The sequence below is a fragment of the Saccostrea echinata genome, unplaced genomic scaffold (assembly GCF_033153115.1).
Source record: "Saccostrea echinata isolate AGI-Se365-2 ecotype Australia unplaced genomic scaffold, CSIRO_AGI_Sech_v1 ptg000045l, whole genome shotgun sequence".
NCBI lineage: Eukaryota > Metazoa > Mollusca > Bivalvia > Ostreida > Ostreidae > Saccostrea > Saccostrea echinata.
In genome coordinates this window covers 5,351,109-5,365,449 of record NW_026889794.1, presented here as the reverse complement: position 1 = coordinate 5,365,449, position 14,341 = coordinate 5,351,109, and the positions used below count along the sequence as shown (strand labels likewise).

The following is a 14,341-nucleotide window of genomic DNA, read 5'->3' as shown; positions in this document are numbered from 1 at the left end:
CCTGGATGACTACACTGCTGTTGGGTTGTATAGTCACAGGTCTCTCCTCAGCTGACTTCACCAGTGCTAGCACGTATGAACGTCTGGATAACTCACGCTCACGCAGGGTCATACATCGAAAGGCAAGGTACCATGGGGTATGTAATTTTGCCTTCTGTAGAAATCTGACACCAAATTTCTGTTTTGTTTCCATCAGAAGTACAGAAAGGATGTTGGTCCCAATAAGAACTGGTACTGACTCATGGTAAGTAGTCTCATTCACTATGAGAAACAAACACTCAATTGTCTCTGGTGCATCAGAAATGCCTTCAACTCGTAGTTCACATGATATTACACCATGATATGGCAATTCTGTCCCATCAGCACACTCAAGAGTAAGTAGGCAATCAACTGGCTGCAGTGGAATATCCTGTAGATGGGTATCATAAAATTTGCGACTTATAGTCGACACAGCAGATCCAGTATCGATGAGCGCCTGTGTCAGCACACCTTGTATCTGCACTTCTATCTCATTTGATGACCCGACAAGTGTTGTATTTTGTCTCGATATTTGTTTCCTAGTCTTTCGTGGAATAAAATCATGTTGACGTCTTGAATGGTCTAGTCTAACATGGCATCTTGTATCCGAGTGTCCATATTGTCCACATCTTATGCATAAAATTTGTGAGTTGATTTCAGTGGGACAAGGTTCCTCCATAAAGCCGCCAATTTGTCCCTCATTAGTGGCTTCTATTGGTTTAAATTGAAATTTCTACCATGGTATCCACCATATCCTCCTCTGTTTTGGTATGTGGATCCTCGGTTTCCTCTATATCCTCCTCTGTTTGGATATGATGATCCTCGACTTCTGTCAGAGTGTTGATAACCTCCACGGTTTCTTGAATAATTGTAATTTCCTGTATTAGTCTGTTCAGTTCTGGGAGGAAAATAATCCTTTGATTTTGATTTCTTGACTTCTCGCTCCATGTCTCCAATTCTTTTGTCCATAGCCTCTAATTTTCTAAGGATCAGGTCCATAGAGGAATCTTTATCTCCAATCTTGGATACTTGTGATTTCTTTTTGTCATTTGATGATGATGATGGTGCTGATAACTTCATGTCAAGCTCGATGGTACGTAATTCCTTTCTCAGTGTTTCAAAGTCATTGATTGTGTCATACTTGTAGCGGCTCGCATTGCGGAGATTGTTATCACTCAACCCAGACCATAATTTTGTTCTCAGCATCTCATTCTTCACATCATTGCTGATGGCTTTCCTCTCAATGCATCGCTGTAAGATGCTCTCCAATCTCATGCCAAAGTCCACTACAGTTTCTCCTTCCTCCTGTTTAGAAGCATAGAATTGCTGAATCAGCTTCTCACTGGGGTAGATGTTCCCATAGACTCCATCCAGTTTGGATAATATCTGCTGAGGAGTTGCATCTGTGGGTAATGTAAGCAGCAGACTCCTAGCTTTACCCTTTAAGGAGGATCTTATTGCTTGAAGGATTATGTGAGTTGCACAAGCACCATCCCTGAGAGCACACTGCACATCATTTTTCCAGACATCAAATGCTGTCTCATTTTTCTCCTCTCCAGAAAATATAGAAAACCGAGGATGAACAGTCGATGAATCAAACACAAATCCTGAGCATGTATCCGAATGTGATGGTTGATTGTGTTCCTGAGGTTCAAATTTGACTGTTGATGGTTTGCGAACTTTTGGCCTAGCTCCACCCTCTGCAGCGGGTGTGCTTTGGTCCAAAGGTGTCCTCAATAGCTGGTACTCATCATTTGTCAAGATCTTATAATCTGTGTGCTCAGACAAGTAATTGATCATACGTTGGATTTGCTGTTGATTAAGTGCACTGTCTTCACCCTTCTTCAAATGAACGCTTTGATCTGATGCCATGATTTTGCTTAAATATCTCTAACCACTAAGTGCTATTGTAACTAAGCTCTAATAGTATGTCAACTTGTGTAAAACTATATAGCTAATTTCTTAATTAAGAATCTAACTCAAGAACTGTAAATAATTATAGCATTGTCAGGTTTTTTCTTACAAATAATAATAAATTTAACGCATGATAATCAATGCTGAAAAAAAATCAAGATTAAAGGCTAAAAAAAAAATTAATAAATTAATAAATGCTGAAATAAATTTAAAATTAAATTCTGAAAAAAATAATTCAAATTAAATTTGAAAACTCACTAACTTCTTAATCTGTAGCTGAAAATAAATAAATTAATGATAAATACTTTCAACCTTGATCAAATACAAAACTGAAATTGAAATGTTCACAGTTTAGTATTCCTGAAATAAAGTGTTCTAAGAAAGATAACTCGTCAATTTCAATAAACTAAGGGCAGATAATTCTACATAGCGATCAAAGGTGTGTCTGCTCAAGCGTGACGATCTTCGCGACAGCACTCGTCTACACTGGAAATTTAAATCTATTAATAGCACTACACAAACTTGAATACTCTGCACAAGGTAATGGTTTCAAAGTGTGCTATATAAAGAAAAAAAAAAAACAGTCAAAATATTATGCTACTATGTACACTACAATAACTACTACTGTCTAATTCTAACTTATAAAATACACATAATTATATACAAACCAATGAACGCGATTCGCGATTGATCTAGATCTCAGGTAAACACAGGCAAAGGCTTTGAAGAAAAGACACGATTACATGTATAACCGACAGTATAATACTATCTCTATGTCAATTTGTGTATCAACCAAACACTCTCTAAATATATACACTCTACCGACAGACTTTGAATGACAGATTGACCAGAATAAATACACCTAACCAACACAAATATACGTTGACTGTGCTTTTGATCAGGTAATATACTAATACTCAACACTGATACCCAACGCTCAACTGTTGTACGTGGTTCTATAGGCACACGTTACCGTTATACACTATACATGTACTACTATCGTCGAAATGTCAACATTGTCAAACAGAAAGTAGAGAGTAAGAAATGAAAGGAGGGTGTTAGTACAAGCATGCAAAATTTACTCGCGGTTCCTAACTTTAAACTGAACGAAAAAAAATGAGTTCAACTGAAACTTTTCAAACTGAAGAAAATCAAATGAAATAAACTGATAATTCACATTGTAAAAAAATATGCAGCTGCAGTTTAACCAACAAAAAAATATACAGGTGAACTTAACAGAGGTGAAAAAATAACACAAGTGCAAAAAGGGTAACTTTACAACCTTACCGTACGTACGTACTCTCTCTCTCTCTCTGTATTTCTACTGGTCAGGCAAAATATACATGTATAAACAAATCACTACACTAAAGTTTTATAATACTGGTAAGTCCATGGACATCTTAGACGTCGTAGCATGTCATATTCACTTCCAACATTGTCACAGTCCAGCAGTACCACGAACTGAGTTAATCACCACAGTACACACACGGGAAACTTCACACAAGGAATGGGATGCAGGGTCCCTACATGGGCGCCATTTCTGTAACAGGGTTTTCTTATGGTGTTAAAGAAGAACTCCTGCGTCTAAGGTTCGATCATTTTATTTTGTCATGTTGAATAAATAAATACATCAATAAAGCCCTGAAAATATCAATAACAAATTATAAGTATTTAGAAAACAAACAACCATATTACATTTATAATGATATTCATGAATTTAGGCATGAATTACTTTATAATAATCGATCATAAAAGTATTACACATTATACTGAGCATTGAAATAAATACATGGAAAAGTAAGAGTTATTTCCCTTACATCGACGTCTTGAAAACGAGAATATAAATCGAACTATTCCAAATAGAACTATTACAAATAAAATGAATAGTTCACAAATCTATTTGCAATAATATATACACAATAAATAGAAAATAATTGTAGGTATACCTGATTGTGGATCAAGGCTCAAACAATGGCCACCCGATAAAAATAACGGGTCTTGATATATATACTCCTATTAAACAATAATTATATTCTATATACACTTCTGCATAATTGATATTTTATTTACATACTCAAAGAATTTATACTTTAAGCTTCATTTAATAATGATAAAGTTGAACTCAGTATATCTTCACAAAATTACATTAAAAATCAAAGACGATGAATTATCGGAAAGTATAGAATAAGAATTAGTAAAGATAAAAGAAATAGAAGTCAACTTACAGTCTCTGTCCTGAGGTCTCGTCTCAAAATTAATATTGTATATAATGATGACCAAAAATACTCATCTCACTTTCTCAATGGTCTATAGATGTCTGACCGATACAAAGAGATCGGCGGGAAAACGTCCCTAACCAATCGCAAGCTTGGATATTAAAACTGACCAATAACATTATATACCCTTAGGATAAGTAAGAACTTCTAGAACATAAGTAAAGATTAAAACCAAATGAAGTTGTAGTATTTTATTAATTTTATTAACGGTGAGCGCAAAACTCCGTGAAAACGAAATGCTGCGCGATGCTAAAAATAAAATATATACACGTGAATATTAAGTCACTGAACTATATAATATAATATTCACTTAATAAAATAAATTAAAATATCACTCTATCACACAATGTCATCAATGAACATCTTCATATTTCAAGTTAACTTCACAGGGTCATATTTCTACTATTCAAGCTACTATTTTCATGCCATTCAAAGTAGACACGCAATTTAGACAGTCATCATCAGTCACATTTATGCTGAATCTCAGATCAAAAGAAAAAAAAATTCAATGAAGTGTATCATTTTCGTCATGTAATGAACTGGAAAAGTAAGGTATTACAGAAGAGTTGTTATTGATTACAGCCTGGTACAATACAGGAAGCTGAGGTGATCAAGTCTGTACCTGAAGCCTATGATCCCTGCTTTCTTCTCCCTGTCTTCAGTGAACTTGTCAGATCTGGTAAGTAAAAATGACATAAATGTGTAGAGTCTGTTCATTAAAAAATATCTTCATAAACGCGAAGAGCAAATTAGCTCTGTTTAATTTTGAATTTGAGAGCTTTCTTTGTTAAAATGTTTTGAAAGTGGTGGATTTCTGACCTCTGTAAACCTGTTTCAGAGTCTGTTTTGGATTGCCGTAAGTTTGTAGAAAACCAATGCTTGTCTTTCACCTTTGCCTGCCTGAGTTGCCATGACAGCATGATGCGGGGTGCAGCTTACCACATTCTCAATAACTTCCTGTCCCATCTACAGGGGGCACGCTTCCCTGAGGCCAAGCAGGTCCTCTATTTTGTGGAGCTAGTGAAGAATAGTATAGAGACACCAAACACAAAGCTGCCATGTATTATTACATTGTTTCTGGCCAAAGTCTCCACAGAGCTTCTCAAGCCAGGTAAATAAAGATTTAACAAGGAGTAGTCTCCCTTATTTGATGTGTGATGTTATAAAGTCATCAGTGCTTCCCAGTATATTTTATTAAATAATTATTCATTGAAAGTTTTGAAATATTGTTTGTTTGATTCCAGTCATGAAAATGATCAAAACATTCCCTTTGTTGTAATGAGGATCTTTGTATTTTATGTCAGTGTATAGCTGACTTACCATACTGTATACCAGCTTTAATTATTCAATATGTAATAGTAATATGTCAACTTACTTCACAATTTGTCACTTTTCCATCCACGACTACTATTTTTTGCGACTGAGGAAACATTATACGTAGAAACACAAATAGATAAATGGTTTATAGCAAGAAATATTTGCAAGTAAAAGAAGGTTGTGAAACTCAAGAATATTTCTCACATACAAATAAAAGTTGATTCATAGTATTAGAAAATCCTATGTGAATAAATGTAAACAGTAAATTTAAAGGATGTTGATGTTATGTTATTTTCAGAAGACCACATGTACAAGATGTTGAATGCCTTTCTGTTGTTGAAGCCAGCTATGGATACAGGAAATGTTCCAGAATTCTACAAACTCTTCAACAGCTCAGCACTAGAGGTAATAAGCTGCCAATATAGAACAGATGACAAAGACCTTGCTCATGAAAGTGCAAGGGAGTTGACTTAACTCTAAAAGCATCCATCTAGCCATACAGTACTGATAAATACAGAAATATTATATGAAAAACCAATGGTTGGTTTAAAATCCCCTTAAATTTTAGCTCATCTGAGCTGAAGGCTCGAGTGAGCTTTTCTTATTGAAGTCCATTGTCTTTCATTGTCATTGTCATCATTGTTGCTGTTATCTTTCACATTTTCATTTTTTTCTCCAGAACCATAGGCGCCAATTTCAACCAAACTTGGCACAGTGTATCCTTGGATGAAGGAGATACAAGTTTGTTCAACTGAAGGGCCACATTCTCTTCCAAGGGGAGATAATTAAGAAATATTGAAAATTGGGTGGGGTCATCTAAAAATCTTCTTGAAACCATTGGGACAGAAAAAAATGAAACTTACGTGAAAGCTTCCTGACCTAGTGAAATTCAAGTTTGTTCAAATCATGACTGCTGGGGCTAGGGTGGTACCACTATGGGCTATCAAAGTTTTGAATGGGAATATGTAGGAAAAATCTTTAAAAGTCATCTTTTCAAGAACAGCAAAGCCATGATTAGTCCTATTTATATGGAAGCATCCTTAGGTAGTTAAGATTCAAGTTTGTTCAAATCATGACCCCTGGGGTAGATTGGGGCCAGAATGGGTGATCAAAGTTTTAAACAGGGGGTTATAGGAAAAATCTTCTCAAGATCAACAAAGCCATGATTAGACATATTTATTTATAATATTATATTATAATTTATATATATTGTATTGTTATACCTTTTAATATTGTTACATATATAAATTTGTACAAAAAATGTTTTTACTGAGCAATCCAAAAATATGATATTTTGCAGATCTGTGAAATATTGGACCACTATGAAATTTTTTAGGTCCCACTTAATTTGTATTTATTAATCCTCATATTAGGCAGGATCATCCAGCATAAGCTGTATCTAATTTGCATTTATTGGTATTTAACAGTTACATAAAAGGTGTTCGAAAAACATTTGACTGTATTCTCAGGCAGAATGCATTTTGAATCTGAGAATCAAACTGTTTTCTTAATCTTAAATAGCCCTAAGCAAATAGTTTAGTTCTTGAGTCTGACAGAAAGCAATTTGACCTCAAACACAGTCAATAAATGTACAGTGTTATTTGATCCCTACATATACATGTATTATGGTATAGGTACATGTATAATTTATTTCTGATAATTGTTCAGTAAATGTGTAGTGAAATAAACAGTCATGTAAGATGGACTCAAAATTCTGGCATTGATTGTTCAATGAAGCTTTTAATTTGTTATGTCTGTAATACACCTGCAAAATGTGATCTGGATGATGACATTGATTTCGAGCCATCCTGTAACAAACAACAGACTTATTAAAATAAGGATTTTTGATTCAAAGAAAGAGTTTTTATGGGATTGATGATAACTTTAATGTTTGTAGTACAAACTAGAGAGAGCCTGGATGCTGGGTTTACTGTCAGAGGGCCTAAGAGAGACGGCAGATTTCCACATCTTTGAGAAGCGACACATTTTGAAGATGTTGTTGTCATTCTACGAATCCAGTATCAGTGACAACTCTACACAGGTCAGAAAAACTTTATACTTTATATGATTTTAACAACTCAAGAAAAATAAGAGTGGCAAGGAACACAGGTGTCACCTGCTATAGCATCATCAAGGATATAGAGTGGTCATCTATATTTGTATACTAGGTTATACTTCATGCATTTGCCTGCAAAGGAAAAACATCCGTGGATAGTAACACTTCAACAGAATAGCATTTATCATAAAATGTGACAATCAAATAAAAATAGGATTCCTCAACCCTCGAAGCTAAAATGAATAATGAAATTGAAATTGCATGTACATGTATTAGAAATAATATACATGTATTATTTTAATTTATTATTAATTTATTAATCCTTTGGTTTTGTAACCAGAAAGAGATTATCTTCTTTTTAATCTTACCAAATTCTTCACTTCATGAACATTAAAATTTCACACTTCAGAGAAAATTAGAAAATTTCCAGTATTGTATTTGTACAGTATGTATAGTACTACCAAGATTTACAGTTGAACATTTTAAGGTAGAATTATTTGAATTAGGGTTGTCCCTAAGACCCGGGGGTCGGTGAATTTCCCCACCTATAATGACATAAATCCATGGTTATTCTGGTATTCCCCCTCAACCCTCTGTAAGGGGAGGAACCCCAAAACCCCTTCTACTTTTTAAATGTCCCCTACTATTTCAAATCTTAGGGACAACCCTGTTTGAATGCTTTTTTTATTTTCATAGCTACAAGTACTGCAGATTTTGAGAGCAGCCAGTAAGGAAAGAAAGGTGACCTCTGACCTGGTTAGGAATCATGGGATTTTAACCTGGTACTCTGCTATGTTGCAGTCAAAGTAAGGACACCAGTTTAAAACAAAGCATTGTTTCTAATATCTTGATTTAGTATTTTCTTATTTATTATTCCAACAATTTCAGCTTCTGATGTGCATTTGCAGAACATCTTTACTTGAATTTGAACTGTACATGTATCACAAAAATCATGTCATTCTAAATATAAGACTTGAAATCTTTTCAGGTCCCTTTCAGAATAAAATAAGTCGATTTAGGTCTGATTGAAAAACACCAATACACACACATTTATTTGCAGTGTCATAAAAAACATTAAGACTATCAGTGTAAGATTATGGTAGAAATTTGGCACACAGATTAATCATGTTCCCATTTCTTGGTTAGATCATTGCCTGTAGATCATTTGAAGATACTGCTAGAGATTTTACACAATACATGGAACACAATGCTGGGTGAGTCGCACAGAACAGGAACACAGGAGAAAATGGCCTCAGACTCAGGCAAAGCAGTGGAAGACAACAGCAGAGGGACAGACAACCAAACACAGGTCTCACAGAGCAGCGGTGTGGGAGAGGACAACACAGTGACAGACAACCAAACACAGGTCTCACAGAGCAGCAGTGTGGGAGAGGACAACACAGTGACAGATAACAGAGATGAGCAAATGGAAAGAAAGCCCAGTCTTACTGAACCAGAAATGAAGTCCCTCCCAGTCTCGTTCACCAGTCAGATGATCCATGTGATGAAACAAGTTCTTGCCAAAGTCAGGTATCACTATTAGTGCTTGAAGACTAGAAGAGCTTCTGCAATGTTTAAGTATTTGCCATCTGTCTGTCTGCACACAATATTTAAAAATTCTATTCTTTTTAGAGTAATAAAACTTGGTACATAAGTAGATTACACTAAGATATATAATATCTGAATTTTTTTTAAAATTTTGATGAACGGTGTTGTCTTGGATATGAAAAATAGTAATTCTTTCAAAATGTTACTCTTCCAACAGTTTTTGTCCAGTTTTGATAAATCTTTGAACAAAAGTAGATTACACTCAAGTGAAAATACATATTTCTGAATAAATGCTCTCATTTTGACAAACAGCATTTCACAGTTACTCAAAATACACTGTGTAATTCTTTAAAAAGATACTCCTCATACAGTTTTCGTATGATTTGGTACAATACTGAATATCAGTTTTCAGCTCACCTGAGCTTTCAAGTGAGTTTTTCTGATCACATTTTTTCAAGCATTCATTTGTTTGTTCGTCTGTGTGTAAAATTTTCACATTTTCAACTTGTTCTCAAGAACCACTTCGCCAATTTCAACCAAACTTGCCACAAAGTATCCTTGCATAAAATGGATTCAAGTTTATTCAAGTTTCTTCCAAGGGGGAAATTTAGAAGTACACATGTAGTGAAAAATTAAAGGCATCTTTTAAAAATCTTCTTCTCAAGCACCACTGGGCCAGAAAAGATGAAACTTATGTGGAATCATCCTCAGGTAGTGTATATTCAAGTTATTTTCAAATCATCAACCACAGGGTTAGGGTGGAACCATGCACAGTGGGAAATCAAAGTTTTACATAGGAATGCATAGGAAAAATCTGTAAAAATCCTCTTCTCAAGAACAGCAAAGCCATGATTAGTCAAATTTATATGGAAGCATCCTCAGGTAGTATAGATTCAAGTTTGTTCAAATCATGACCCCTGGGGGGTAGGTTGGAGCCACAATAGGTGATCAAAGTTTTACAAAGGAATCATTCTAGGGAAAATGTTTAAAAATCCTGTTCTCAAGAACAGCAAAGCCATGATAAATTAAACTTATATTGAAGCATCCTCAGGTAATGTAGATTCAAGTTTGTTCAAAAAATGACCCCAGGGGTAGGGGGGCACAGCAGGGGATCAAAGTTATACATAGGAACATATACTTGGAAAAATCTTCTTCTCAAGAACAGCAAAACCATGATTAGTCTTATTAATATAGAAGAATCCTCAGGTATTGTAAATTATTTCAAATCATGACCTCTGAGGATAGGGAAGAGCAACAACAGGGGATCAAAGTTGTACAGAGGAATATATAGAAAAAAAATCATTGAAAATCTTCTCAAGCACTGTAAAGCCATGATTAGTCATATAAATACAGAAACATCCTCAATTAGTGTAGATTTAAATTTGTTCTTGTATCCCAGAGGTAAGGTGGGACCACAATAGAAGATCAAATGTATAGGAAAAAATCTTTAAAAATCTTCTAAAGGCATGATTAGTCAAAGAAATATGGAAACATCTTCAGTTGTGTAGTTTCATGTTTGTTCAAATCATGCACCCCTTCCCCGAGGAGTAGGTTGGGACCACTTGTACATGTATATTTAAACCTTTCAATACTAAATTAATTTCTGCTTTTTCCTAGCCAAAGTGCTCAGGTGAGCAATGTGGGCCTCTTGTTTTTTTGTTTTTGTTTTTAATTTCATTGAGTGCTCTTTCAATGATTAATAAAATACTGGGTGGAACGCTTTCAAAGTGCAACTGCGCCTATAGTTTTTTTTTTAATTTCATTAAAATTAGGTATATAAGTAAACTAAACCAAGGATAATATACTGTAAACCAACTTTTATTCGCGTGCAAGAAATATCCACAAGTTTTGCACCATTTATTTTGCTTTATATTTGACATAGAGAATGTTTCCTTAGTCACGAAAATTTATCACCACGGATTGATTTCAAAATGATGAATCTCAAATTAAAGATGGCATGAATAATAGTTGGTTTACTTTATAGTTTTAAAAAGTTTACATGTATCGTTGAGGGAGTTAGTAAGATTCCAGTTCCTCAAGAGCATGCTTAAGCTTGCTCGAGGGGAACCGGAATCTTGCTGACTCCTTCAATGATGTACTGATATAACTGTTTCATTATGCCAGTACAAATATTAGACCAGTTAAAACTTGTACAGACTGGTGTTTGCAGACTGGTGTAATTCTAAGGTGCACATTCAAAAATATCTTTATTTTTATGCCCCCGTATCGAAGATTCAGGGGTATATAGTTTTTGCCCTGTCTGTCCATCTGTCTGTCTGTCTGTCTGTCCACAAAAACTTTAACCTTGCCCATAACTTTTGAATGGTTGGAGCTATGACTTTCATATTTCACATGTGTTTTCCTTGTGACAAGACCTTTCTTTGGGTACCATCATATTTGTCCTTAACCTTGGAGTTTGACCCCCCTTTTGCAAAATTTTGTGAGACTTTAATCTTGGCCATAACTTTTAAACAGTTGATGGTTGGGATTTCAAACTTCACCTGTGTATTCCTTGTGACAAGACCTTCCTTTGGATACCAACAACTTTGACCTTTTGACCTTGACCTTGGAGTTTGACCTACTTTTGAAAAACTTTAACCTTGGCCATAACTTTTGAATGGTTGGTTCTAGGGCTTTCATATTTAACATGTCTATTCCTTGTGACAAGACATTCCTTTATATATCAACCACTTTGACTTTTGACCTTGACATAGGAGTTTGACCTACTTTTGAAAAACTTCAACCTTGGCCATAACTTTTCAAGGGTTGGTGCTAGGGCTTTCATACCCCACAAATGTATTCCTAGTAACAAGACCTTCCTTTGGATACCAACAACTTTGACCGTTTGACCTTGACATAGGAGTTTGACCTACTTTTGAAAAACTTTAATAATCTTTGCCATAATTTTTAAACATTTGGTGCTACAGCTTTCATACTTCACATGTGCATTCCTTTGGACAAGACTTTCCTTTGGATACCAGCAATTTTGGCATTGACCTTGACCTTGGAGTTTGACCTACTTTTAAAAAACTTTAACCATGGCCATAGCATGTGAACGTTTGGATCTAGGGCTTTCACATTTCACAAACATGTGTATCACTTGTGACAAGACCTTCCCTTGGGGCCCCATTTGACCATGATGTTTTACTTTATTTTTTAAAAAACCTTCGCCATAACTTTTGAACAGTTGGTGCTAGAGCTTTTAAATTTCACAGGTATATTCCTAGAGACAAGACATTTCTTTGGGTGTCAATATTTTTGATCTCTTGACCTGAAGTTTGACTTGCATTCGAGAAACTTTAACCTTCGCCATAAGCTGCCATACAGGGGCATCAGTGTTTCACAAGCACATCTTGTTTGTAATAAGAATACATTTTCTATATAGGACAGGCAATTTTTATTTAGAACTTTATCAATATTGGACAAAGGCAATATTTGCAAAGAATATTCTTTTTAATTGAAAACACAATTTTTAATTTGTAAAAGTAATGTCATCTGCCTTTCACTGCACATTAAATGCTTCAAATTTTACTTTGATGGTGTTACAATGACAAGCTACTAATTTCCCATACAAATTAGACCCCACCTCATATGCAACTTTAACTGATCTGCATAATGAATATTCACAATATTATTTGGAACATATCTGAACTTTTCATTAAAATTTAAAATAAATTTCTAGTCTTCCCAGTAGGTGTGTATCAGTCATCAAACTGGTGCACCTTTCTGCAGGGAATCAGTCTTTTTTACAGTGATTTTCATGGAGTCAGCAAAATATTTTGATTTACTTTTAAATAGTGAAAAAACAATAGAGGTATAATAATTCTCTTTATCGTTTTTGCCAAAGCTACTTAGTTTTAAATCCATTTACTTCTATTCTATTCCTTTGTTGTAATTGCAAACCAGTAGAGCTACAGTCTTATCAGAGACTTCTGTTGCTTATTTGTGTGTTTTTTAAGGGAGGAGGAGTATTAGACATGCAATTTAAAGAACGTAGCTTAAACTAATCATAGATTTTTCCCCACTTGATCAATATTGAGTAGGTTTTTATGATTCACTAGAAGAATTCTTTTTTACAGCAGTGAGGTGAAATTGGAATCTTACTGTCAGCTACTGGAGACCTTAATATCCATCTTAGGTTACACCGATTTCCCCAGGGAGAAAAATCAAGGTGTGCTTCACAGATATCCTCAGCATAACTTGACAATTAGAGATGCTTTATTGTTGTTAGGTAACCTTTGTAACTATGGTGATGACCTTGAGACCCTTCAGTGTGTGTCCTCTGCTTTAAAGGCTTTGAGGCTAGAAAATATTTCTAGGTATGAAACTAATCAAAAATTAATCAAGAAGAGTTCAGGTGATTCAGGTAGTTTTAATACACAGAGGAAATCTGAAGAAATGAAGAAAGTGATTGGACTGACATTAGAATCATTGATTCATTGGAACCCTTCTTATTTGCTTAGCACTCATTCTACAGAGAAAATTGTTCCTTTGTGTATTGGAGTCATCATTATTAGTTCATGGCTTCTCAAACAAAATCAAAACGTGATTGGTTGTCACTTTTGGAAACTCTTTGTTGATTGGCTGCATTCAGTACTGATGACATCTAGAAGTTTCACAGAAGTGTTATCAGAATGTCCAAAAGAAGGACAGATTATATTAGAGGGCCTGTTTGGCCTGTATTCTCATCTCAGTAATTGCATTCCGCATGTCACTGAAGTGGATGCCTCAGATCAGGGGAAGATAATTCTGAGAGACAGAGAATCACATTTGACTGGCAATCGGAGCAGGACAATAAAGAAACTTAATGAAATGGTTTACCTGCTGTGTGAACTGAAAACTGATATCAAAGAGAAGTCATGGAAGGATTTCTCATCTAAGTACAGAAAGATAACAGGTCAATATTATAATTGCTTTATCTATATATTTTTTTAAATGATTATAGAAATATCAAAGGAACATGCAGTCAAGTATTATATATGATATTTTACAGAGTTAATCAGAACAAAGCAATATATTAAGGGTTTGGCTGTATTTTACATGTAAATGAATACTTCACTCTTGCTAGATGATCTGTTTGAAATTGTGAACATATGAATCATATTATATAGAGGAGTAACATAAATGCAAAAATTAAAAAAAAAATTTAAAAAATGACGGAACTAAATTGATTCTTTAGTACACCCAATTGTAAAAAGATACATGTATTAAG

At 34.7% G+C, this 14,341-nt stretch overlaps 1 protein-coding gene across 1 annotated transcript in view; it reads left to right on the top strand.

Annotated features, from left to right (window-relative positions):
- The window catches only part of LOC133201827 (nucleolar pre-ribosomal-associated protein 1-like), a 33,838-nt gene that overhangs the window by 18,901 nt on the left and 596 nt on the right, over window positions 1-14,341 (top strand). Inside the window, exons 27-33 of the mRNA XM_061337631.1 lie at window positions 4,791-4,887; window positions 5,047-5,319; window positions 5,824-5,930; window positions 7,423-7,566; window positions 8,278-8,387; window positions 8,728-9,111; window positions 13,209-14,026. Coding sequence (XP_061193615.1) covers window positions 4,791-4,887; window positions 5,047-5,319; window positions 5,824-5,930; window positions 7,423-7,566; window positions 8,278-8,387; window positions 8,728-9,111; window positions 13,209-14,026 — 1,933 coding nt within the window. The remainder of the gene's footprint in view (window positions 1-4,790; window positions 4,888-5,046; window positions 5,320-5,823; window positions 5,931-7,422; window positions 7,567-8,277; window positions 8,388-8,727; window positions 9,112-13,208; window positions 14,027-14,341) is intronic.